General features: G+C 43.2%; 2 protein-coding genes across 12 annotated transcripts in view; both read right to left on the reverse strand.

Annotated features, from left to right (window-relative positions):
* The window catches only part of LOC109893280 (supervillin), a 37,296-nt gene extending 17,227 nt beyond the window's left edge, over positions 1–20,069 (reverse strand). For 2 of the 10 annotated variants that reach the window (XM_031827266.1, XM_031827260.1), the window contains exons 1-7: positions 19,915–20,028; positions 7,532–8,225; positions 6,708–6,872; positions 6,319–6,492; positions 5,663–5,697; positions 2,472–2,533; positions 1,065–1,213 (exon numbers count right to left, since the gene is read on the reverse strand). In XM_031827266.1, the coding sequence (XP_031683126.1) occupies positions 1,065–1,213; positions 2,472–2,533; positions 5,663–5,697; positions 6,319–6,492; positions 6,708–6,872; positions 7,532–7,866 (920 nt within the window). In that variant the 5' untranslated portion in view covers positions 7,867–8,225; positions 19,915–20,028. Of the gene's footprint in view, positions 1–1,064; positions 1,214–2,471; positions 2,534–5,662; positions 5,698–6,318; positions 6,496–6,707; positions 6,873–7,531; positions 8,226–18,053; positions 18,251–19,914 lie in introns of all 10 variants that reach the window. The other 8 variants (XM_031827264.1, XM_031827261.1, XM_031827265.1 and 5 more) reach the window with 8 other exon arrangements.
* Positions 20,070–21,299: 1,230 nt separating this feature from the next.
* LOC109893282 (cyclin-dependent kinase 6) lies at positions 21,300–27,372 on the reverse strand. Of its 2 annotated transcripts, none has more exons than XM_020486437.2 (7): positions 25,146–27,372; positions 24,485–24,745; positions 24,165–24,297; positions 23,800–23,952; positions 23,452–23,612; positions 23,213–23,345; positions 21,300–23,098 (listed from the first exon to the last, which is right to left on the reverse strand). In XM_020486437.2, the coding sequence occupies exons 2-7, from the start codon at positions 24,715–24,717 to the stop codon at positions 23,021–23,023; spliced, it is 891 nt and encodes a 296-aa protein (XP_020342026.1). In that variant the 5' UTR covers positions 24,718–24,745; positions 25,146–27,372; the 3' UTR covers positions 21,300–23,020. The 2 variants fall into 2 exon arrangements, with proteins under 2 accessions (XP_020342026.1, XP_020342025.1); XM_020486436.2 differs by having other exon boundaries at positions 23,800–23,967.
* Between the last annotated feature and the right edge of the window lie 308 nt (positions 27,373–27,680).

Below are 27,680 nucleotides of genomic sequence, written 5' to 3' on the forward strand. Positions count from 1 at the left end.
AGAGGGCCATAAAAAATGTTTATACTGTGAGAAATATTAAAATCCTCACCTTTCTGGTAAAAAAAATTCCTGGGGTGTAGTCACTTTTGAGGACACAAGCTCAAGAACTCATACAAATATGATACAAATACAAAATGTTTTATATTATGTATTTCCTACTCAACAAAACTGTATGAATAAGACTTGAAATTACTTCAATGCTTTCTAAATATAGTACAATCAAATTATAAAATGACTTAACTATAAGATTTCACCTTCCTTATAACTGTAAAATAAATATTTGTATGTTTAGTGTCTGAAAAAATGTGGCAAATTTTCTTAAAGTCTGTCTCGTTTAAAACTTCTGCACCCTTCTGAACATCACACAGGGCTCTAGCTTGGCTTCCTGAACTCATTATGAAATGGCCTTTCATCTCATATTAATCCTGTCCATCTATGACAAATATAAATCGTTTTTTTGTTTAATATCTATCAATTATTTTAGGTTACTTTGATAAAGTTGGTGATAAATTGTTATCTGAATGTGCTAGAACCCACGCTCTCCTGCTGCGCTAGGATCTAAAGTATTGCAGGCATGTGCTTTGTCAACCAGGAGTTGATGGACAGTCGGAAGAGCGAATGAAATGGTAGGTGGGACATCCCAGCTTCAAGTGGTGTAAGATTTCACAGCCTGAGTCACACTGGCGGAAGAGAACTAGGGCTGTTGCTGAATGGAAGCCATTTCGATCTACGGTGTCCACACACTGTTTCATATGTGAAAATGTCGGTCGGAACCGGTACCAAACGCACGCTAGTCCCCTCTTTAGGGGAGTTTACACCTAAGCGGTACCATACCAAAATGCATTATCTAGAATGCATAAACCAAATATCATAAACCGTATGACAACTATAATCAGTTATGATCTCATGACCATTCCATGTGGATTCCATAACCCACTGGGCAAGGAATTTTAATGTGTGAGAGGCTATGGTTTTTGCATACGGTATGCCAACACCTCATTGCCAACAGATACAATATATCGTTGTACATTGACCATCGAGGTGTGACCCTTGACCCTGCTCACCTGGTGGCCACCACCATCTCCTCACAGGTGATTGGCTGAGTGAGTGAGCGGTGCTCGTTGCCACGGCGTACTCTGCGTTCATACGCGACGCTGCCAGAGCGAGGCTTCAGAAAGGAGGAGGCCTCAGGGGCTGCTGACTTCTCTAGCTCCTGCAACAGAGAGAAAGATGGAGACGAGAGAAAGAAAGAGCGAGAAAAATAGTAATTCATAACATTTATGTTCATATTTGATAGGTAATACTACATCTTGAACAATAATGCCTTTGCCACAGGTGTATAATCAACATTTAGATCAAACAGAGCAAAAATAGTGACTGAGAAATGACAAAATGTCCTCTCCTTTATTTCATCTCTTTCATTGAAAGTGTCCCTCTTTCCTGGAATGTGAATGGAGGTGCAGTAGGCAGAGGAAGTGGGTGCGATAGCTGGTGGATAAACCAGGGATCTGTAAGGTGCTGTGGGTGGCCTATGTAAGAAGGTAAAGGAGAGGGATAGAATGCCAGACCTGCAGGTCACAGTGTAACCAGAGCTCCCTTAGTAGTGTACCGTTACCACCCTGGCCCTCCCCTCAGCCCCCTCCCTCCTGCCCCTGCCTCCCTCCTCCACCAGCGAGCCTGACAGGAGCTAGCTGTGGGCTAATTATAACCACCTGTTAATGGCTGTTCATGGCTTGATAGTCCCTGGCTACTTTTCACCTAGGTTTTGACAGATGCTACGTGACTAAAACCCACCAGGAAGTGAAATATTGGGGGGGGGCAGTCTGTCTTGTTAACAAAACAGACTGCCAAAGGCTACTTAAACAATAAAACATTAACCAATGGGAGTAAACTAAGAACAGAAGGGTCCATCTGCATGCACTCTGTGGTCTGGCTTCCTATATGTCCTATACTACACTCTGTCTGCATACAGTACCTGGTCTTATTCAGGCACCATGTACTAATATATTAGTACAGTACTAATATACAAGGCCCTGTCTGGATCAGAGAGCAGCACCTGTTTGGCCATTCATATTCCTCAACATTCGTTCAGTGTATTCAGTTCTGCATGCTCAGCTCAGCCTGCTGGCTCATCAAGTGTTGCTCCGTGACTGTAAGGTGAGCAGCCTCTCTCTCTCTCTCTTTCAATTCAATTCAAGGGGCTTTATTGGCATGGGAAACATATGTTAACATTGACAAAGCAAGTGAAGTAGATAATAAACAACTCTCTCTCTCCTCTCAACATGGGCTCTGTCGTGTCTGTTGATGTGCTGTTGTGAGACATAAGCCCGGTGTAGCCCCCCTGGTCTCCTTGGTGATGACCTTTTGTGATCAGGCATGGAGGCAGACAGCATGGTACAAGGGAACAGGAAGGGGGTCCTGGGAGGGGGTCCTGTTTCACAGCCAAGGTTGAGCTAGATGGACGTACTTACTTTAAACAGAGACATCTTGGCCGCCACACTCATCTTGGCTCTGTCGTCTGTCTTCACATCAGCTGGGGGGGGGGGATACATGACATTAAATATATACATCAAGTCAGGCAAACAGAGGTAAATACATTAGAGGTAAGTGCATACACACTCAAAGACACACTAAATCCCTGTCAGCCTGTCTGTGTCATCAGCAGGGATATCCTTTTGGCATCACTGAGCCTGTCAAACACATTAAGCCGAACCCTCTAAATAAAAATAGGCAAACAAAAACATTTAACAGCACCCCCACACACCTTGTGATCATATAGCAGTCCCTGTCATATAGAAAAACACAGTTAACCTGCTCATAGTAGCCTGGGGAGAGATACAGTCCAGAGAGGCTACCTGTTAGTCAAGCCGCCAGTCCACTGCGACACAATGAGATAGACAGATCTCTGTGACTGATCCCTTCATGTGAGGCCATCGCTCTGCACCTGGCACTCACTAGACTGTCACATGGCACCACCACCACTATCTCTCAGCTGTCACCGCTAGCTGCCTGCTTCTCCTCTCACCTGGCCTGAACTTAATGACCACACAGTTCATCCTTTTGACCAGGCAGTTGGGTAGTTGGACTGCAACACCGATCGAGTGAGTGTCAACTGTCTCTGTTGTTTCTAACACTGCTCTCAATGGCCATTTAATCATGTATTTTAGGTGGACAGTCAAATGAATGCATGAGAGAGAACTTATTGGACAGCTACTGCCTACAAGCGGGGACTATTTTTTATAGTGGCGGTGTGGTGCTCAGGCATGCTTTTATGGCTCATAAATCCATCGCCACCGAGGAACTTCAACATTCTACCGTCACCCTGTGCCCATCTGGGTCTGGTTGGAGTGTTTAAAAATAAAATCCCTTGATTTATTTGATGTTCTGTTTATTATAGATGTTCTATAAAGGCAGCTACAAAGTGGGGTTGAGTGTAAGTAGAGGTCAGACTATATTCATCAGGATAACTGTTAAATGCACTGTTATACAGTAGCTATTAGTTGATATACAGTGGGGCAAAAAAGTATTTAGTCAGCCACCAATTGTGCAAGTTCTCCCACTTAAAAAGATGAAAGAGGCCTGTCATCATAGGTACACTTCAACTATGAGAGACAAAATTAGAAAGAAAAAAATCCAGAAAATCACATTGTAGGATTTTTTATGAATTTATTTGCAAATTATGGTGGAAAATAAGTATTTGGTCACCTACAAACAAGCAAGATTTGGCTCTCACAGACCTGTAACTTCTTCTTTAAGAGGCTCCTCTGTCCCCCACTCGTTACCTGTATTAATGGCACCTGTTTGAACTTGTTATCAGTATAAAAGACACCTGTCCACAACCTCAAACAGTCACACTCCAAACTCCACTATGGCCAAGACCAAAGAGCTGTCAAAGGACACCAGAAACTGTCAACGGACACCAGAAACAAAATTGTAGACCTGCACCAGGCTGGGAAGACTGAATCTGCAATAGGTAAGCAGCTTGGTTTGAAGAAATTAACTGTGGGAGCAATTATTAGGAAATGGAAGACATACAAGACCACTGATAATCTCCCTCAATCTGGGGCTCCACGCAAGATCTCACCCCGTGGGGTCAAAATGATCATATGAATGGTGAGCAAAAATCCCAGAACCATACGGGGGGACCTAGTGAATGACCTGCAGAGAGCTGGGACCAAAGTAACAAAGCCTACCATCAGTAACACACTACGCCGCCAGGGACTCAAATCCTGCAGTGCCAGACGTGTCCCCCTGCTTAGGCCAGTACATGTCCAGGCCCGTCTGAAGTTTGCTAGAGAGCATTTGGATGATCCAGAAGAAGATTGGGAGAATGTCATATGGTCAGATGAAACCAAAATAAAACTTTTTGGTAAAAACTCAACTCATCGTGTTTGGAGGACAAAGAATGCTGAGTTGCATCCAAAGAACACCATACCTACTGTGAAGCATGGGGGTGGAAACATCATGCTTTGGGGCTGTTTTTCTGCAAAGGGACCAGGACGACTGATCCGTGTAAAGGAAAGAATGAATGGGGCCATGTATCGTGAGATTTTGAGTGAAAACCTCCTTCCATCAGCAAGGGCATTGAAGATGAAATGACAATGATCCCAAACACACCGCCCGGGCAACGAAGGAGTGGCTTCGTAAGAAGCATTTCAAGGTCCTGGAGTGGCCTAGCACAGCCCCAAAACATCACTGCTCTAGAGATCTGCGAGATCTCCAAAATACCAGCAACAGTGTGTGAAAACCTTGTGAAGACTTACAGAAAACGTTTGACCTCTGTCATTGCCAAGAAAGGGTATATAACAAAGTATTGAGATAAACTTTTGTTATTGACCAAATACTTATTTTCCACCATAATTTGCAAATAAATTCATAAAAAATCATACAATATGATTTTCTGGATTTTTTTCTCTCATTTTGTCTGTCATAGTTGAAGTGTACCTATGATGAAAATTACAGGCCTCTCTCATCTTTTTAAGTGGGAGAACTTGCACAATTGGTGGCTGACTAAATACTTTTTTGCCCCACTGTAAGTTTGGGTGTTAATATTAACGGTTGTTTATGAGTGAAAATAGAAAAAACAGTTATTCCTTCTGACCCGATGTTGTCCTCCCCCCTTTTCTTTCTCTCTCTCTGTCTGTCTCTCTCTCTCTTTCAGCTACTGTGTGATGACAAACGCCTATTACAATAGCTGGCTGAGCCATTTTATCACACGCTACTTGTAGAGACAAGTGCTGATCAGAGAGCTTTGCCACCTCCTATCGCCTATGTCGGCATTTCTGTGATATAGAGAGAGTAGAGAGAGAGAGAGAGGGGAGAGAGAGAGAGAGAGAGAGAGAGAGAAGGAAAGAGAAGGAGAGCGAGAGAGAGCACATGCTCTTCTTTGTCACTGTGTTAAACATTAACACTGGCAAGCCACACAGCACTATGCCTGTGACCCCCCCCCCCCTCTCTGTCCCTCTCTGTCCCTCTCTGTTTCGCTCTCTCTCCGTATCTCTCTCTGTGTTCCTCTCTCTCTCTCTGTCCCTCTCTCCCTCTCTCGCCCCACTCAGTTAACACAGACGCAGTACAGAGGCTGCACAATAGGCAATGGATCAACCGTTTGTGTGTGGAAAAATAAAACAGGCCATGTGAGAGCCAGGTGGGCGGGGTTCGGTACCTTTAGCGTTCTCCTCTTCCTCTGCTTCCAGCAGCCTGTGGGACAGAGAGAGAGAGAGAGAGAGAGAGAGAGAGAGAGAGAGAGAGAGAGAGAGAGAGAGAGAGAGAGAGAGAGAGAGAGAGAGAGAGAGAATCAACACGAGGTCATTGGCAGAAACATGCACACAAGACAAAAGATGAGAGGAGTTTGACCATGCTCATTCCTGCCTGGTGTAATTCTCTCTTTTCACTCTCTCTCTGATGTCTGTGTGGGTTACTGTATCTCACACGCAGGGTCATATCTGCATGCTCAACAAAGCAACACTGTTCATGTCATGGTTGCTATTAAGCGCAATGAACAGATGCAAACATGCATGCAAATCATGCCTCTTGCCAGTGTACCAAGGCCAAACTATTTAAATAAATAACCACGAGGACCACCAAAAGCAATGCTCCGATATGAGAGGACAGCAAATATCTGGGAAGCATTTACATGCACGCAAACCATTATCACACACTATCAAAACAATCAGCAAAGAAAAGAACCACGGCAATGGCACAAAACACTGCAAACCTCTCCACCTGAAGAGTAACCAAACTAGGGCAGAGCCCCAGGCTTGACCTGCATGCTCTGATACGACATGGTTGATATGGCTGGCCTCAGCACACAGTCCCTACCCGCCACTCTCCTGCACCTCACAGACTGTGATCGGCTGTGTCCTGAAGCGCTCGTTGGTTTTGCTGCCCCCGCCTGACACCCCAGGGACATAGCGACGGGTGCGCCGCCGTCCCCCCTCCGAGCCCGGCTTTACAGCCAGGTCAAGGGAAGAGGCCGCACGGCCACTGTCAGGACTACTATCCCGGACCACAGAGGAACAGGGTGAGCATCGGGAGAGAAGGGGAGAGAGAGATCAGAAAAAAATCTCCAACTGGAAGCAGTGGGACAACTCCCACTGACACACACCGCAGACACATGCAAACAGAAACAAATAGAAGACTGACGCCCACACATATTCAGAATAACAACACACACACACACATAGGCCATTTCATGCAGGAGACCCTACACTTTCTCAGGCTGTGTTCCAGTCCCAGTCTGCTGCAGCAGGGCACACCTCAACTGGCCCACCGACACCCGCGTTTGCAGCTGGGCCGCGTCGGGTCCAGGGGTGCCTAGGGGAGCTAGGGGCTCCACCCCACTCAACACGCCGGCAGAGTCAGAAGAACACTTCCTGGAGGCGGGGGAGGAGGGAGGTGGGAGAGAGGTGGCGTACGGAAAGTGGCAAACTACCACAACTACACCCATTCCTAAAGAGCACCCCTGACAAAGTATTGTACCTCTTAAAGGAAAGGGAGCCCAGGTCAGGAGGGTGTAAAACACACATGGAGGAATCAACGGGATCTCTGCTGTACTAGTACTGCATGACGCTGGGAGTCGGGTTTAGCTCGCTCCATATGAATTAGCAACAAAGGCCATAGAGCACAGGTGAACTCTGACAACTGTTTTACGAGGCTGAAAGGTCGCAGGATAGAGTTCTCACTGGAAAAGGAGCTTGGCGACTGGAAAGGGATTGTTTTAAGAGGTGGTTACACATAATATGGTTGTTTCTATTCATCATTCTGTTGTTAGGGAACCGGGAAAAGAAACATGGCCTGATACTGTATAACACAGCAATTCACTGGCCAGCAGGCATTACCTGCATACATTCAGCATAACTAGGTTCAGTGGTCTGAGTCAGCATGTGGGGTGACATCACAGACAGAAACAAAGAAAATTGTCCGTGTCTGCAACCTGTCTGCTGCATCACTCTTTGTTTACTTGTCTTCCTGATGCGGTTGAGACGGATCGTCACTACTGATTGGCTAATGGCTACACATGGAAGGGACTCACCTTTGGAGGTATGTTGGGTCTGCAGCGGTGTCTGCCTCAAAGCCGTTGGAGAATCTCCGAGGTTCTGACTCCAGAGGGGTGTTGCTCTCCAAGTGGAGGTCCCTCCGGCCACCCTCCGGCCCCCCCGCTCTGCCGTTCAACCCCCCAGAGAGGGTCCTGTCTGTGGAGGAAGGTGTGCTGTCTGAGTTCATGAGAGTCCCATCCCTCCTCACCCACTTGGATGGGAGCTCCTCCATGTTGCCATAGCGTTCTTGCAGCTCCCGCCTCCTCTCGGCCTTGTAGCGGGCGATCCGCTCCGATCTGGGCTCCAAGTCGGGGTTCTCGATAGTGTCCATGCTGCCTGTTCCACTCCCTGTCTGTCCGTTAGTCAGAAGGTCTCAGTAGGTCTCCTTTAACAATGACCTGGGCATTGATGACTCAAACCTCAAGAGACTCCCTCCCTTACGTCACTTCTCAGCTATCAGACACCAAAGGATAAATGGATGTTCAAAAATCAATTCCTCCTCCAGTAAGTTAGTGTGTGCTCCAAACAACAGCAGGCACCAGTCAGATATCCTAATGTGCTTCACCAATCAAAAAGTCCAAAGTTGGCATGTGGAACCAATCAGCAACTCCGTCGTTGGCATTGGGAACGTCTTCTTCCAGTCAGCAGGCTGTCAGACAGATGAATCCTTCCTTTGAGCTCATCGCTCTGCTGAGACATAGGGAGCAATAGAAACATCAGCTAACTGTGCCATCCCACTTTCTCAATCAGTTAGCCACACATTCATTCCCTACCAGTTGAATAACTCATTCACCGTTTGTTTCACATCCGCATGTTCTTCGTTAAGTCAACCACCGCGACATAAACAGAGCACCAGCCTACAAGTGCACTATTAAATCAAATAACATGTCGCTATGATGGAAAAAAAAGCTAAAGAATTTACAGTCTCATGGTTGCCATCTGTAGGCAACCAGCTACATTATAGTTTCCCCCTCTTTTCCTTCCCACGCCCCTGTCCCTTCTCTCCTCTTTCCTGCTGAAGCCCTGTAAGTTGACCTGTTGTAGGCTGCTCTGCAAAGCAGAAATCTCCCCTTGCACTGAAACCCTATACTGCCAGCCAGCCAGCCAGTCAGCTCCACTTCAGTCCTACAGTACATGGCTGACTGTCTGCAGGTTGGACAAGATCAGTCCCTCCTGCTTTCAACGTTAGTTAGTGCCTTCCTATGTTAGCGAGCTGAAAAGTTGGAGACGCTGTCCGGCAAGCACTACGATCACCAACAAAACAAAATATTGCATTTACAAAGTAAATAATATTTCAAAGAGGTATAGTTTGCTGGTTGTTCAAACCCAATCATGGTTCAGGTAGGCTACAGCATTCATTCTGATCCTCTACCAATAACATGGTACTAAACATGTCATTGGGAATGTCCCTCGAAATATCCCTGAGCAGGAATGTCCATAATCACTCATCTGACAGTCTAATGTCTCTCTCAACAAGTAAATACATGCAAAACCTCCATCCTGGTTACTAGGTTGCCTGGCTGTTTGAACAGAAACAAGGATCTGAACCACAAAACATACAGTTGAAGTCGGAAGTTTACATACACTTAGGTTGGAGTCATTAAAACTTGTTTTTCAACAACTCCATAAAATGACTTGTTAACAAACTATAGTTATGGCAAGTCGGATAGGACATCTACTTTGAGCATGACACGAGTAATCTACCCAACAATTGTTTACAGACAGATTATTTCACTTATAATTCACTGTATCACAATTCCAGTGGGTCAGAAGTGTACATACACTAAGTTGACTGAGCCTAAACAGCTTGGAAAATTCCAGAAAATGATGTAATGGCTTTAGAAGCTTCTGATAGGCTAATTGAAATCATTTGAGTCAATTGGAAGTGTACCTGTGGATGTATTTCAAGGCCTACCTTCAAACTCAGTGCCTCTTTGCTTGACGTCATGGGAAAATCAAAAGAAATCAGCTAAGACCTCAGAAAAAAAATTGTAGACCTCCACAAGTCTGGTTCATCCTTGGGAGCAATTTCCAAACGCCTGAAGGTACCACGTCCATCTGTACAAACAATAGTACACACGCAGCTGTCATGCCGCTCAGGAAGAAGACGCATTCTGTCTCCTAGAGATGAACGTACTTTGGAGCAAAAAGTGCAAATCAATCCCAGAAAAACAGCAAAGGACCCTGTGAAGATGCTGGAGGAAACAGGTACAAAAGTATCTATATCCACAGTAAAACGAGTCCGATATTGACATAACCTGAAAGGCCGCTCAGCAAGTAAGAAGCCACTGCACCAAAACCGCCATTAAAAATCCAGACTACGGTTTACCTGCACATGAGGACAAAGATCATACTTTTTGGAGAAATGTCCTCTGGTCTAATGAAACGAAAATAGAACTGTTTGGCCATAATGACCATCGTTATGTTTGGAGGAAAAGGGGGGAGGCTTGCAAGCCGAAGAACACCATCCCAACCGTGAAGCATGGGGTGGCAGCATCATGTTGTGGGGGTGCTTTGCTGCAGGAGGGACTTGTGCACTTCACAAAATAGATGGCATCATGAGGTAGGAAAATTATGTGGAAATATTGAAGCAACATCTCAAGACATCAGTTAAAGCTTGATCGCAAATGGCTCTTCCAAATGGACAATGACCCAAACATACTTCCAAAGTTGTGGCAAAATGGCTTAAGGACAACAAAGTCAAGGAATTGGAGTGGCCATCACAAAGCCCTGACCTCAATCCTATAGACAATTTGTGGGCAGAACTGAAAAAGCGCATGCAAGCGAGGAGGCCTACAAACCTGACTCAGTTACACCAGCTCTGTCAGGAGGAATGGGCCAAAATTCACCCAACTTATTGTGGGACGCTTGTGGAAGGCTACCCGAAACATTTGACCCAAGTTAAACAATTGAATTAAAGGCATTGCTAATACTAATTGCTAATACTAATACACCAAATACTAATTGAGTGTATGTAAACTTCTGACCCACTTGGAATGTGATGAAAGAAATAAAATCTGAAATTAATAATTCTCTCTACTATTATTTGGACATTTCACATTCTTAAAATAAAGTGGTGATCCTAACTGACCTAAGACAGGGAATTTTTATAGGATTAAATGTCAGGAATGGTAAAAAACTGAGTTTAAATGTATTTGGCTAAGGTGTATGCAAACTTCCGACTTCAACTGTATATAAATAATGACATCACCACATTTGTATTCTCAATCAGTAGGGACTTGAGCCATTTGCTAGGCCGCCAAAAATTGGTGCGTGAGTGGTGTTCTGAAATGGCTAAATGTTAGCGTCAGCATTCCTGTCCCTTTCCCACCACAGCTGACACACAATGGGGCCTATGGAACAATGAGCAGAGAGAGCTATGGGACTCATAGGACTTAGTACAGTAGAGCTACTGCAGGCCTAAAGGGCACCGTGTACTCTGTGGTGGTCTGTAACAGTCATGGTTTCACCATATACAGATAAACACAGACATCAGTTACACTATAGATACATCGCTTGCTCTGGGAGTATTGGGAATTGTGTGAGACAGAGTGTCTTCCAGATTGCAAGCTTATATACGGAAGACATGATTGACTTACATTGATTTGGATACACCCCTGACTTTGACTACAGCTCTCAGACAGTGTGAGCAAGCGACTAACAGGTGGATCTCCAAATCTGACGTGTCGCAGACGACAGCAAAAGGCCACGCACCGAAAGCTGTGAGCTGTCAGACGCAGTGATCCCTACGGGACATCAAGATCAGAAGGGCAGCTGTGTTTGTGTGCTAAGTCTGTGTATGTGTGTGTGCTCACGTGTGTATGTTTGTGTATGTGAGGTCAAGTTCATCACAACCACACAATTGACTACCACAAGAATAGAGACAGCTTGGTTGGTATAGCCCTACCTTCCCAAGAGTAACAGAGGGCAAGATGAGAAACGTCCCAATACCATGTAATTGAGTGAGAGTAAGACAATGAAGACGGAGACAGAGTGTCCATCTTTTTTTGGCAGACTGGTGCAGAGGTCATGTCACGGGCTAGGCAGGGCTGGATTGGGTGAGAGAGATTGGTTGCCATTGGAGCTCAGCATGGATCATCAGTCCCTAATCCAGTAACACTAATAAACAAGCTTGTTCTAAAGCACCAGGAAGAACAGACTAGTTAGTACTCGCTAGGAATACACAGAGCAATGATACTGTTTTCGCTATTTGCCAAGATAAAGTTGAATCAACTTGCAAAAGTAAGTTCACAGATAGGTTTTAATGAGGTAAAACGGAAGGTGAGTATCATATCTCCCCGCATGTCATTGTAAACAGAGCTGAGTCACGGACACCATCTTTTATGTCCCTCTTTCACCCCAGTCCCACGCTGACCCTGAGGACACACAGGGCATTGAACGAACAGCTTTAATGTACACTATATATGTAAAAGTACACTACAGTTCAAAAGTTTTGGGTCACTTAGAAATGTCCTTGTTTTTGAAAGAAAAGCAAACATGTTTGTCCATTAAAATAACATCAAATTGATCAGAAATACAGTGTAGATATTGTTAATGTTGTAAATGACTATCGTAGCTGGAAACTGCAGATTTTTTTGTGGAATATCTACATAGGCGTACAGGCTAATTAATCACTAGAAAACCCTTTTGCAATTATGTTGTTCTGATTAAAGAAGCAATACAACTGGCCTTCTTGAGACTAGTTGAGTATCTGGAGCATCAGCATTTGTGGGTTCGATTACAGGCTCAAAATGGCCAGAAACAAAGACCTTTCTTCTGAAACTCGTCAGTCTATTCTTGTTCTGAGAAATGAAGGCTATTCCATGCAAGAAATTGCCAAGAAACTGAAGATCTCGTACAACGCTGTGTACTACTCCCTTCACAGAACATGCTGGCCTTCTAGGCAGAGTTCCTCTGTCCAGTGTCTGTGTTATTTTGCCCATCTTAATCTTTTCTTTTTATTGGCCAGTCTGAAATATGGCTTTTTCTTTGCAACTCTGCCTAGAAGGCCAGCATCCCGGAGTCGCCTCTTCACTGTTGACATTGAGACTGGTGTTTTGCGGGTACTATTTAATGAAGCTGCCATTTGAGAACTTGTGAGGCATCTGCTTCTCAAACTAAACACTCTAATGTACTTGTCCTCTTGCTCAGTTGTGCACCAGGGCCTCCAACTCCTCTTTCTATTCATGTTAGAGCCAGTTTGCACTGTTCTGTGTTCTGTGCATGAATGCATAGTACCAACTGTAAAGTTTGGCGGATAAGGAATAATGGTCTGGGGCTGTTTTTCATGGTTCGGACTAGGCCCTTTAGTTCCAGTGAAGGGAAATCTTAATGCTACAGCATACAATGACATTCTAGATGATTCTGTGCTTCCAACTTTGTGGCAACAGTTTGGGGAAGGCCCTTTTCTGTTTCAGCATGACAATGCCCCTTGCACAAAGCGGGGTCCATACAGAAATGGTTTGTTGAGATCAGTTCGGAAGAACTTGACTGGCCTGCACAGAGCCCTGACCTCAACCCCATCGAACATCTTTGGGATGAATTGAACGCCGACTGCGAGCCAGGCCTAATCACCCAACATCAGTGCCCGACTTCCCTAATGCTCTCGTGGCTGAATGGAAGCAAATTCCTGCAGCAATCTTTCAACATTTAGTGGAAAGGCTTCCCAGGAGAGTCAAGGCTATTATAGCAGCAAAGGGGGGAACCAACTCCATATTAATGCCCATGATTTTGGAATGAGATGGTTGATGAGCAGGTGTCCACATACTTTTGGTCATGCATTGCAGGACAGTGGCAGCTCCTGAATGGAGGACAGCACATAATAATGGCTGGAAAGGAGCAAATAGAATGGCATCAAACACGTAGAAGCCATGTGTTTGATACCATTCCACCTGTACAGTTCCAGCCATTACAACAAGCCCATCCTCCCCAATTAAGTTGCCACCAACCTTCTGTGATGCAGGACATATTACCTCTCTGATTCAGAGGGGTTGGGTGAAATTGCGAAGACACATTTCAGTTGAATGCATTCAGTTGTGCAACTGGCTAGGTATCCCCTTACCAGTGGCGACCCGTCATTCGGGGCAGGTGGGGCAGAGCCCCAAAAATAAAAAGGGAGGCTTGCCTGTTTTGCATGTTATTTTGTCACATATCAGTTTGAAAACAATCTAAAAAATATATATATATATCATTGAGTTAATAAAGCTGCATACAAACATGGTGTCTTTTTTGTTTTCTTGAGTAAGGCAGCTCCAAAATGCAGGTGTTTCAGCCTAGCTCAGTGCTTTCTGTGGTGGTGGGGCAAGCCAGCAGAAAAATACGGAGTATTGTGTTGGGATTGGCTCAGTGTTTTGTCACTCATGGGGACACTACGTCACCGCCAAATCTAAGGGTAGACCTCGAAAATTCAAGCCCCTTGGGTGCTGCCACAGAGTTAGATTAGAAGTGCCCATTGAAGAAAGCTCAAGGTTATTGGCTACAGAAAAAAATCTTAGCTAGCAGTCATCATCATGAATCAAGTCAACAATCTACTGGCAAATCCTTTTTAATCCTTGTCATATTTTAATATTTTATTTAACCTTATTTAACTAGGCAAGTCAGTTAAGAACAAATTCTTATTTACAATGATGGCCTAGGAACAGTGGGTTAACTGCCTTGTTCAGGAGCAGAATGACAGATTTTTACCTTGTCAGCTCAGGGATTCGATCTAGCAACCTTTCAGTTACTGGCCCAATGCTCTAACCACTAGCCTTTGTCCTGCCCCAATATGAAGAGAAATAATGAACAGAAATGATAGATAAAACGTATCGATGCTCATCGGCCATTCGGCATAAACATTACACGACAAGTTGGATATCTCAAAATCGACAATGAGTGGGTTGGAAGGAATCAGTGGCTAACTGCAATCATTACAAAGCAATCATTAGCCTACTATTCAGTGGAGTGGCTGTGTTTTTTTAACCTTTATTTAATTAGGCAAGTCAGTTAAGAACAAATTCTTATTTTCAATGACAGCCTAGGAACAGTGGGTTAACTGCCTTGTTCAGGGGCAGAACGACAGATTTGTACTTTGTCAGCTCAGGGATTCAAAATTGCAACCTTTCAGTTACTAGCCCAACGCTCTAACCACTCGGCTACCCTGCCGTGTGGTCCCAGATCTAAGATTAAATATATTTATTCCTAGTTTAAAATTCTAAACATTCAACATTGGCCATGCTGTCAATTAAGCATGATTTGTACCGCGCTCAAAACATCTGTTAACCCGGAACTGCAAAATCTGACTTTAGTGAGTTCAAAACAACTGGGAACTCTGGAAAAATGAGCTACGACTGGGAAAATACATTTTGAACTTTCATCCAACTCGGAATTGTAAATCCGGAACTCGGACCTCTTTCTAGAGCTACGACCTAAAGATCACTGGCATCATCATGATTCAAATTATTATTATTTTAATTCCCAGTTGTCTTGAAAATTTGCCCCGATGGACCTCCATGCCAACTTCCTGTCCAAGTGATCACAGCACAACAAGGTGAGTCCAAAAATATATTGTATGTTGCTGCATAAATTATGTAATATGCCAGGGAGATATGTGTACTGTAGCTAAGAAAGTAATAATAAGTGTATGTTGTGTAGGAAGCCCGTGTGCCTCAACCTAATCATTTGGTTTATTTTCACCTCTTAATTTCACCTACTGTTCTGACTTGGTGGTGCACATGTAGCCTATAACCTGTTTTGAGAAATATAATCATTGAATATTGTAAGAGTTTTCATTGTCTGCTTATGCCCCCTTAATTTATCCCACGGTTCTGACTTGTTGTACAGGGAGAACACTGTAAGAACGGCCCATGTTCTGAATTCTGTCGCTGTACATTTCAAAAGTGCTGAACATATAGTTATATTGACTACGTCCGTTCTAGCTCGCTCATTGTCTTAATCGAAATGACGGATTGCCTCTTATTCGTTTGTTGTCCCCTTATGCCATAGTTTGTACATCTCAATTGTCAGTAGAGACTATATTCTTTCAAGCAATTTAGCCATATCAGCTATGTTTATTTTTTAAAAGGCAGTAAATGAAGCTGAATGAACTGTCTCGCTGCCAGACAAGGCTCAGCTGATAGCCAGGTGTATCAGTGCTAAGGTGTTGGCACTGCTGTTGGGACAGCTCTATGTAGGCCCTAACAGTTTGTTGGTACCGTTTGTCACCATTATAGTATTGTTTAGTGTTGTGTATTGGCTTTGCTGGCATGCATCACACATTTGAAAGATTTTGCCCCACCAAGATTTACATGCTAAAATCACCACTGCCCCTTATCCTATTAGCATATATGTTTTTTTGTTTAACAGAACTCAAAATGCCCACACAGTAATCTATAATTATTAAAGGATTATTCATAGATAATGTCCATACTAAACCTGTCACATTCTGACCTTAGTTCTCAAATCAAATCAAATTTTATTTGTCACATACACATGGTTAGCAGATGTTAATGCGAGTGTAGCGAAATGCTTGTGCTTCTAGTTCCGACAATGCAGTAATAACCAACAAGTAATCTAGCTAACAATTCCAAAACTACTACCTTATAGACACAAGTGTAAGGGGATAAAGAATATGTACATAAAGATATATGAATGAGTGATGGTACAGAGCAGCATAGGCAAGACACAGTAGATGGTATTGAGTGCAGTATATACATATGAGATGAGTATGTAAACAAAGTGGCATAGTTAAACTGGCTAGTGATACATGTATTACATAAAGATGCAGTAGATGATATAGAGTGCAGTATATACATATACATATGAGATGAATAATGTAGGGTATGTAAACATTATATTAGGTAGCATTGTTTAAAGTGGCTAGTGATATATTTTACATAATTTCCCATCAATTCCCATTATTAAAGTGGCTGGAGTTGAGTCAGTGTGTTGGCAGCAGCCACTCAATGTTAGTGGTGGCTGTTTAACAGTCTGATGGCCTTGAGATAGAAACTGTTTTTCAGTCTCTCGGTCCCAGCTTTGATGCACCTGTACTGACCTCGCCTTCTGGATGATAGCAGGGTGAACAGTGGCTCGTGTGGTTGTTGTCCTTGATGATATTTATGGCCTTCCTGTGACATCGGGTGGTGTAGGTGTCCTGGAGGGCAGGTAGTTTGCCCCCGGTGATGCGTTGTGCAGACCTCACTACCCTCTGGAGAGCCTTACAGTTGTGGGCGGAGCAGTTGCCGTACCAGGCGTACCATACAGCCCGACAGGATGCTCTCGATTGTGCATCTGTAGAAGTTTGTGAGTGCTTTTGGTGACAAGCCAAATTTCTTCATCCTCCTGAGGTTGAAGAGGCGCTGCTGCGCCTTCTTCACGATGCTGTCTGTGTGGGTGGACCAATTCACTTTGTCTGTGATGTGTACGCCGAGGAACTTAAAACTTAATACCCTCTCCACTACTGTTCCATCAATGTGGATAGGGGGGTGTTCCCTCTGCTGTTTCCTGAAGTCCACAAACATCTCCTTAGTTTTGTTGACGTTGAGTGCGAGGTTAATTTCCTGACACCACACTCCGAGGGCCCTCACCTCCTCCCTGTAGGCCGTCTCGCCGTTGTTGGTAATCAAGCCTACCACTGTTGTGTCGTCCGCAAACTTGATGATTGAGTTGGAAGCGTGCGTGGCCACGCAGTCGTGGGTGAACAGGGAGTACAGGAGAGGGCTTAGAACGCACCCTTGTGGGGCCCCAGTGTTGAGGATCAGCGGGGTGGAAATGTTGTTGCCCACCCTAACCACCTGGGGGCGGCCCGTCAGGAAGTCCAGTACCCAGTTGCACAGGGCGGGGTCGAGACCCAGGGTCTCGAGCTTGGAGGGCACTATGGTGTTAAATGCCGAACTGTAGTCGATGAACAGCATTCTCACATAGGTATTCCTCTTGTCCAGATGGGTTAGGGCAGTGTGCAGTGTGGTTGAGATTGCATCGTCTGTGGACCTATTTGGGCGGTAAGCAAATTGGAGTGGGTCTAGGGTGTCAGGTAGGGTGGAGGTGATATGGTCCTTGACTAGTCTCTCAAAGCACTTCATGATGACGGAAGTGAGTGCTAAGGGGCGGTAGTCGTTTAGCTCAGTTACCTTAGCTTTCTTGGGAACAGGAACAATGGTGGCCCTCTTGAAGCATGTGGGAACAACAGACTGGGATAGGGATTGATTGAATATGTTCATACTAAACCGGTCACGTTCTGACCTTAGTTCTTATATTATATCTTTGTTTTAGTATGGTTGGGGCGTGAATTGGGTAGGCAGTCTGTGTTTGTTTTTCTATGTTGGTTTTTGAGTTCGGCCTAGTATGGTTCTCAATCAGAGGCAGCTGTCAATTGTTGTCCCTCATTGAGAATCATACTTAGGTAGCCTGGGTTTCACTTTTGGGTTGTGGCTGTTTGGTCCACACAGTACTGTTTTCAGTTTTGTATATTCACGTCAACGTTTGTTGTTTTGTTCCAGTGTTCTATTGTCTTTATTAAAAAACATTATGGACACTTACCACGCTGCGCATTGGTCCTCCGATCCTTCTCGCTACTCCTCCTCAGATAAGGGGGAGGACGCTTACAAAACCTTAGAACTTTCAGTACAAATGCAATGGATTTTTCCCAAAAATAGGGTCTCTGAACTCACATCTTCCCCCATTGAAGTTAAAGGAGTTACATCAGATGATGTCATCAGGTTCAGGAAAGGAACAGACTGTGAAGGCCAGATTAAAGAGAGGAATTACAGGGGATTAGATCTGTAGCCCCCCACTGGGCAGCAGAGTAATTTAAGGGTAAATGAGCGGTGGCTTCCCATCCACTCTTCCCATTCTAAAGGCGAAGTCTACGCCCCTTCTACGGTGATTGGTGAACAGTATGGATTGTTTAATGAAGTGTTGTCATTCAATGAGAGACTAATCGTTTTCATGCAACATTTTTTTCACTTGAGAAATACTGCACCAAACATCTTAGTTGGATGTAAAAGATCTCCTCGGCAGAAAATGTCAAAATGAATGACAGATTTCTTGAGTTATCTTAGATTACTTCTATTTTGAGGAAGTATACTGGCTATGGCATCTCAAGATGGACAAACAGTACTATTGCCACTTTTTTCTAGCTTTTCAAGTGAATGTCTAAGGGAGTAAGCGAGCACACTCGTTCGGTTCGGCTAGCATGCGGAAGGCATAAGGGGTGTTACCGCTCTCTGTACCCATGTTCTGGATAATCACTGGACACAATGGACATGTGATGCAGGTAAATTGGGGATAGATTTAACCAGAGCCTTGTATTTAAAATAAAATGCTCTGGGTTTAAATAGCTTAGAATGCTTCTATCACTGGGGCAGACTTCTGCAGAGCCTATACAAAGACACTAATTGAGTTTAGAAATGATAACAACTGCAGCTTCTAGGACTTGTCTACACTACGGAACATAATGCCTCTAGAGCAGCTGTAGCTCTCCTCCTCCTCCACCCTTCATACTGTAACCCACCCCTCAGCCCCTGGAATGATATGACACATTAACAGTTGTCTACTGTGTGACATCCAAGTGTGAACAATTGGGAAAATTTTGCTCCACCAATGCCAGATGGCATCCAAAAGATCTAGCCTAAATCACATGAATTACATGTGAGTATCAGTGATGACATCACTGTTCCTTTCTGTACATATAGTTCAGTCCTAGATGACATGCCAGTCCACTCTAACTTCCACCCTCTACATCAGCCACAACACAGTCAGTAGCTCACCACTTTAAGAAAACACCATGGCAACAAACGTCATTACCACCAAATATTTATCCAAAATAGGATCTCACAGTATGTAAGAACGCAAACGAAAAAAAAACTGACAAAACAATACACGAATGAGAGCTATTTTCCTATGCAAACAAGTCTCAAGTCAAATGTTTGGTAAGATAATGACATTAGGCCGACCAAGTCTCTCCGCAGTTTGATAATACAGATCTGTTAACAGAGTATAATCACTATTTGATACCAAATGCCAACGAGAAAAAAAACCTGGGGGAAGACCTTCCACTCGGGACACAATTACTTGTCAGTAACTGACGCGTAATGGACACAATTCGAGGGTCTATTTTCCTTGCCACTCGTGCGCACTGAAGAGGTTTTTCTAACTGTGTAGCTATACGATTAATAGATCAAATTAGTCTTTAATTGCAAATCATTTAAATGAACTATGTCCTTAAATGTGTCAGTTTATTTGAGTCAAATCAACTGTTACAATCTAGTTGTGCCAAAGCGCACTAAAACTCACGGGTCATTTACAATGAACGCAAAGCTAAACAATTCCCATTGCAAATTGGCTTTCAACATGTTTTGTTTTAGAAGCCTACATAAAGGAGTTTTGCTAGGGTACTTACATGTACTCGAATCGTAGGGGACCGGCTATGGTCACTAACAACAGCAGGGACTGGGCATTTGTGCGCCGCAGCAACAGAGCGTGAAAGCCCATTTACGGCGAACGCAGACTGTCCCGGTTAAAAATATAACCCCCTCCCCTTGCCCTGGCGCTGCCACATGCAGGGGACAAGGCTGGGAGAGCTATAGACAGCAACTGACAGAACCAGTACAATGTCAGCACACTGCCAATAGAGTATGGTCTTCTCTATCGTTTAAGCTATGATTGGATGTGTTAATTTTCTTTGCAACAGCATAGGCTACATCTACAATGTCAGGTCTGGCCATTTCACGGATCAAGATACGCTTGAATAAAGATAACTTGAAACCTAAAGACACTTGTATTTATCCAAATATGACTCAGGAATAAAAATCACCTGTTTGAAAGCTAGCACAAAATACTGTAAAGCAAACTCATTTGAGAAGTAACCTACCACCTCTCAGTATAAAATACTGACTCCAGTGCCCAAACAGGCACTTTGCCATTTCACTTAAAGGTAGCGAAATGTCGTTGCACAAGCAGTAACGAAAATATTGCAATGAGTGAGATGCAAGACTTCGCTCTCAAACAGTCTAACTAGGGCGGCAGGGTAGCCTAGTGGTTAGAGCGTTGGACTAGTAACCGAAAGGTTGCAAATCCCCGAGCTGACAAGGTACAAATCTGTCGTTCTGCCCCTGAACAGGCCGTCATTGAAAATAAGAATTTGTTCTTCACTGACTTACCTAGTTAAATAAAAACTAACTGCCCTTGCGCGAAGGTTCGCATCACACGCTTACAACGTGGAAGCCACGGGACCAAAACAGTGAAGTTTAGCATTGTGCTCCAATGCTTTTCGTTGTTGCGGAAATTGACCCACTATGCTGTTTACTTTGTTCATCCACGTCATATCGTTGACTCTGCCTTTAAATTAACAGAGTACAAGGCCCAGAATATATTGAAAGAGGGGGGATCAGATCAGAGAGCTGGGACAGAGGCCCGTGTACAAATTAGGCAACAAGGGAGAGGACAGGATGCAGCACTGGCAGTCCCACATTTGAAGAGGCCAAAGATACTTGTTGTTATTTTAGAAGTTGTCACAGATAACTACTTAGAATAACCTCTCCCTAAGTGCAGTATGCCAGAGGAAGGCTGATTCATACTCTAGCTTGGACCACTTCAGGCCTTGAACAATACGAATATATCTGACCTCATAAACATCATTGCGCTTGACCCAGTGTGGCCATACTAAGGTCAACGGTCATGAAAGGAAAGGGTAAATAGCACTGTGGCTGTAACCACATAAGGTCGTGGAGGTGTGATAACCTTATAGCCATGTTTCTTGTACAAAATAGTAAAACAGACATTTGGTAACATATTGTGAAAACATTTTCATTAAAATACTTGTAAGATGTGGGTGAAATCAAACCAAGTCCAATAACAGGTACCGCTCAATTGAATGAATGAAATGAAGACAGTAACACTGTCGAAAGTACTAATAATCTAATTAATTTACATTTGATCAAATAAAACAAGATCACAGAATGTTCTGTCCTGAAAAAAATGCCTCGAACATTAAAATTGCACCTCAAAACTGAAAAAAAGTGTATGTTATGGCCAATAAAACAGATGCACAGGTATGACCTTTCCAAGTTTCTAAACAGAGAATATATATATATATATATATATGAAATAGAAAAAACCATTAAGAACCAAAAGGTACAGTTGGAACAACAATAATAAATTATGCATTCACTTATATGCTCATACAACAGTGTCACCCACTTGCAGCAACTTCAGATGAATAATATCACTTGTAACAACAATATGCCCCAGTAATAAAGTAAAGCATACACATTCTGAATTATTAACATTTTGTTCTCCTGCAAAATGTTCTAGCAGCTCTTGTTACTGCATTCTTACTTCCTGGTGTCAAATACAGAGCGGAAAACAAATCAAGCAACAATGTGTTTTGTTTTGTTTTGTTGAAACAATAACAAAGTTGGCCACCCCGCCTCTGATTTGGTTAAAAGCTGAGGAATGGGCCTGGGGAAATGTAACCACTCTCAAATTCTAAGACAGAGCTCTGGATGCAAGGACTGACCATCTATAATATGAAAATTATCGGTTTAAACATGGTTTGAGGTTATACAGTGTTTGTTGACATTTACATTGTTCACAAACATTGGAATAAAACAAGCTTATATTTTGGTTTCTGATGGGGTACAACAGTTGAACTAAGCTCATGAGGCATTTAGAAGTTATATTCTTCAAGAATGAATGGGTATGTATTACTCATTTATAAGTAAAAGAAAAAAAAAATGGATTTAGCAATTAAGGATTCTAGCTATATGTTGTAGTAAAGCAAAATATTTATTGTAATTGAAATTACTGTCAACTTTCCTTTTCCTTCCACTTTGGGTTCATATGCCATTAGAACTGCAGTTTCCACATCGCTTGATATGAATGTGTTTTTTCATAATATGAAACGAGTCTTCAGAAATGCATTTCAGATAAAACCAGTCAAGATTTGGATATTCATGTTGAACAAATTACCTTTAAAGAGCCGACACTACATAAATGACTTTTAAATTGATGATCTATACCCATTGATTGTTAAAGAATAGAACTTATAAATACCTAATTAGCTTAGTTCAACTGTCGCACCCCATCGGAGTCCAACAAATAAGCCTGTTTAACGTCATTGTTTGTACATAATGTAATTATAAACAAACACTGTATAGCTTTAAACAGTTACATCTATAATTTTGATATCATGGATGGTCAGTCTTTGCACCCTCAGCTGTCTATGAATTTGAGATTAGTTCAATCCCCCCCCCCCCATCTCTCAACCTTTTACCAAAACGGTGGCATGGTGCCCACTTTATTGCTTAACCTGCAGATTTACCCTCTAAAAAAAAATAACTTTTATTTCCATTCCAAAAAAATTCTACATTTCGATATAGGTACATTGGATCTTACGGCACGAGAACCCTCAGTGTTCTATAGGCTAGGTAAAAGGATTCCAAGGGAAATTAACCTCTGTCCCAGCTCTCCTCCATCCTCTCCACATCCTGCCAGGTTATGAGTCCTCAGGCGCACACCAGGAAAGGGTGGGAGAGGGCTCTGGAAGCTGAGATGCGATTGGTCGGGCTGAACTCTAGACATTGCTGCAGGCAGAGAGCAAGTGTGTGCTTTAAAAGTACAATAGAATTCAATGATTCATTAACTTGGAAAATGCCTTGTAACAGAAACATGACTCAAAATGTGTATATTGTACATACAAGGAGTAGGTTGTTCTCCTCCTGGCCCAGGTTGGATAAGAGCTGGGTGCAGGGGTCTCTGGGGCACCAGCTACGGGAGTATGAGATGGGGCTCTCCCTGGGCCAGTCCTCCTCGCTGGGCAAGCCAATCACCCTGTGGGACATGGGGAAGAGCACAGGCACACACCCAACACAAGGCACTGGTAAAACACACATTATTAAAATCAAAAGTTGGGCACGGTAGAAGAAAAAAAACTCACTCAAAGATTTTCTGGAGCTGCTGAGCCTCAGTGTATCCACGGAACAACGGTCTCAAAAGGAAGAGTTCGGCAAAAATGCAGCCAGCGCTCCACATGTCCACGGAGGACATGTAACCAGAGTGGAGCAGCACCTCGGGGGCCCTGTACCACAGTGTCACCACCTGAAGAGAGAGAGGAAGGAGGGAAAGGAAGGGAGAGGGTGTGAGACGTTGGATAGGACATAGAGAGAAAGATACTTTTTACTTTAAAGTATAGCTCCTTTACCTTAGCTAGACTGGGGGACAATGGCACTGTGACAATTGAACAGATTGTGCATTGAAAGGAGGATGTTCTACTCTGTAGACTTACACAGGGTGTAAGGGCGATGTGATAGGTGTAGATGCGTGCCAGCCCAAAGTCAGCGATCTTCACCTCTCCACGGCTACTAACCAGTACATTCTCCGGCTTCAGGTCGCGGTGCACCAGCATGTTGGTGTGCAGGAAGTCCAGCCCATGCAGCAGCTGCACCATCACATCCTGTACAGACAGGACGCAGCATGACAGCATTGCTCAAACACTTTCTCTGACTGTGGCTTATTCTGAAAAGATATGAGGACATTTGTTATGAAAAGTTCAAAAGAGAGTACAGTAAAATGTTATACTAATTCGTAATGGCGTGCTTTTGAGTCAGAGATTTTATTCAGCTGCAGGTATATAAGGGGGAGAATTCACACCTTAATTTTGTCAAGACTCAGTCCAGTGCTGGGGACCGTGGTGAGGAAGGTAGACAGGTCTTGGTCGATGTACTCAAACACCAGCGTCAGGTCCAAACTCCTGTTCTTCAGACCAGCAGATACGTCCAACAACCTTTTAGTATGATCAGCAATTAAGGTCAATCATTGTGAACCATTTCTGCTAATGAAATGGCATGACACCATGGTAAACAATTATAAGACACCATTAAACTGATTTTAAACCTAAAGATAATTATGTATAATTCATAGGCTATGCAAACATTTTCAGATATAATTACATTCCAGAAAAATGTACTTACTTTACAATGTTGGGATGGTTGAAATACCCGATCTTACGCAAGAGCGCCACCTCTCGGATCATGAAAGCAGGAATCCCACTCTCCGTGTGTCCGGGTATGTTCAACTTCTTCACCGCTACGAGTCGCTGTTGATCGCGGACCGCTCTGGCCTTGTACACCTTGCCATATGCGCCTTCGCCTATCTCTGCAAGTATTTCATAATTCTGATGTTCATCGCACCCATTGACCTCCATGGCCGGCCGATTTCGTAGTTGGTTGCAACTAGGATGGAATAGACCATGCGTAAATGTCTGTAAAACACGCGGTTAAGTAATACACTGCTTCCACAAGCCTATGCCTTTTACTGGTAACGTTAGCCAGAGGCCTCGGAGGTGAATACGTTCGATACTTATTGATCTAGCTAAATTAACTACTTATGCAAGAGAGAAGTTCATTTATTGAACAGTTTAGTACGCTTTACACGAAACAACGGTGTTATGCATTGCCACGACATAGTTAACGTTCGCTAGCTAGCCAGCAGCTAAGTAGCCAGCAATCTTCATCCAGCTCCACCTAGCAACCACTTGCTAGCTAATCAAAAGGGAATGTTAAAGATGCTTTGTGCAATGTGTGGTTAGCTACACTTAGCTAGCTAATATTTAATTAATTGTGATTAACTTACCTTCTCACACCATAAACTGCAGAGATATGATATACATTTTCAAGATGCTTATAAATGATGGGACCACATTCTGGTACGGCCCCTAATTCTCCTCAACTAATCAGATCTCTCACCACCATCCGATAGACATCTTGCAGAAAACCTCTGTGAGCGTGCCATCATGTCTTGCACATTATGAGCGTTTTCTTATTAATATATACACACCAGTTTATTCATGGGATATTTTGTTACTTTTATCATAATAATCCATCAATATTCCAGGCCAGCCAGTATCAATATAATTCTAAGGGATAATGACAGAAAGGTTGGGGGAAAAAAATCTATTAAATCTCTGAGTCCTTCATTATCACAGTTTGTGCTATTGTTACAAAGTCTCCTCATACATTTAGAGTGGAATAATTCATTTTTACAACGATCAGCGTGAATATGTTTTTGTATTTAATATTTAGTAATGAGCAATTAACTTTGTACATTTGAAGCAAAGCATGTCGATTCAAAACAATCCAGTCTGTACATTGTAAATGTCTAATGCCTCTGTTTGAACACAATGGTTAGTGTTACAGCGCTTTTAAACCTGGTCCACAATTTTGTTGTTTTATGGCTTTTTTTGCACCAATAGAGAGAGTTAGTTTCACCCTACATTACTGGAGCATTTAGCATAGCTGGTTGGAAGACTGTCTGAACACTTAAGACATAAGCCACCGTTATCCACAGTATATTGAGTTATGACACATTATTAACATGGTGTGCAGCAGTTGTATTGGTCCTGGTATCAAAATTATTGGTAACTTAATCTACTCCACCCAACACTTTTGTTCTCAATATATTAAGAGTGAAAATATGAAATGTGCTAATCACATCTGAACACTTGATTTCTTTTTTTAAAGCTATCTATCCCTGGGCAATAATTTCCAAATGTCGAAGGGAATGGCAGCTTAGTGGAGTCTGCCACTAACTAGCACAGTCAGTGTAGTCAGCTCAGGTATCCCCATTGAGACCATGTCTGTGCCTCGGTCTAGGTTGGTCAAAACTAAACATGGCGGTGTTTGCCTTAACAATCTCACTGGAATAAAGACCTCCTCCATTCCTGTCATTATTGAAAGAGATTGTGATATTTCACATCTCAAAATAGGGCTACTTAAATGTTAGATCCCTCACCTCCAAGGCCGTTATAGTCAATGAACTAATCACAGATCATAATCTTGATGTGACTGGCCTGACTGAAACATGGCTTGAGCCTGATGAATTTACTGTGTTAAATGAGGCCTCTCCTCCTGGTTACACTCGTGACCATATCCCCCGCGCATCCCGCAAAGGGAGACTGCACTTGTGAAGGTGGTAAATTACCTTTTAAATGGCGTCAGACCTAGGCTCTGCATCTGCTCCTAGACCTTAGTGCTACTTTTGATAATATCAATCACTACATTCTTTTGGAGAGATTGGAAACACAAATTGGCCTGCACGGACATGTTCTGGTCTGGTTTAGATCTTATCTGTCAGAAAGATATCAGTTTGTCTCTGTAAATTTCAGTGTTCCTCAAGGCTCCGTTTTAGGACCACTATATATTTTAACTCTTGGTGGTGTCATTTGGAAACATGTTAACTTTCAATGCTATGCGGACGACACACAGCTGTACATTTCGATGAAACATGCTGAAGCCCCAAAATTGACCTTCCTGGAAGCCTGTGTTTCAGACAAAGGAAGTGAATGGCAGCAAATGTTCTACTTTTAAACTCAGACAAAACAGAGATGCCAGTTCTAGGTCCCAAGAAACAAAGAGATCTTCTTTTGAATCTGACAATTAATCTTGATGGTTGTACAGTCGTCTGAAATAAAACTGAAGGATCTTTGCGTTACTCTGGACCCTGATCTCGCTTTTGACAAACATATCAAGACTGTTTCAAGGACAGCTTTTTTCCCATCTACGTAACATTGCAAAAATCAGAAACTTTGTCCAAAAATAATGCAAAACAATTCAGCCATGCTTTTGTCACTTCTAGGTTTGACTACGGCAATGCTCTACCTTCCGGCTACCCAGATAAAGAACAAAATAAAACTTCAGTTAGTACTAAACACGGCTGCTAGAATCTTGTCTTGACAAAATATGATCATATCACTCCAGTGCCAGCCTCTCTACACTGGCTTCCTGTTAAGGCTAGGGCTGATTTCAAGGTTTTACTGCGAAACTACAAAGCATTACATTGGCTTGCTCCTACCCATCTTTCTGATTTGGTCCTGCCTTACGTACCTACACGTACGCTACGGTCACAAGACGCAGGCCTCCTTACCATCTCTAGAATTTCTAAGCAAACAGCTGGAGGCAGGGGTTTCTCCTATAGAGCTTCATTTGTATGGAATGGTCTGCCTATCCACATGAGAGACGCAGACTCAGTCTCAACCTTTTAAGTCTTTATTGAGGACTCATCTCTTTAGTAGGTCCTATGATTGAGTGTAGTCTGGCCCAGGAGTGTGATGGTGAACAGAAAGGCACTGGAGCAACGAACTGCCCTTGCTGTCTCTGCCTGGCCGGTTCC

The sequence above is a fragment of the Oncorhynchus kisutch genome, linkage group LG6 (genome assembly GCF_002021735.2).
Source record: "Oncorhynchus kisutch isolate 150728-3 linkage group LG6, Okis_V2, whole genome shotgun sequence".
NCBI lineage: Eukaryota > Metazoa > Chordata > Actinopteri > Salmoniformes > Salmonidae > Oncorhynchus > Oncorhynchus kisutch.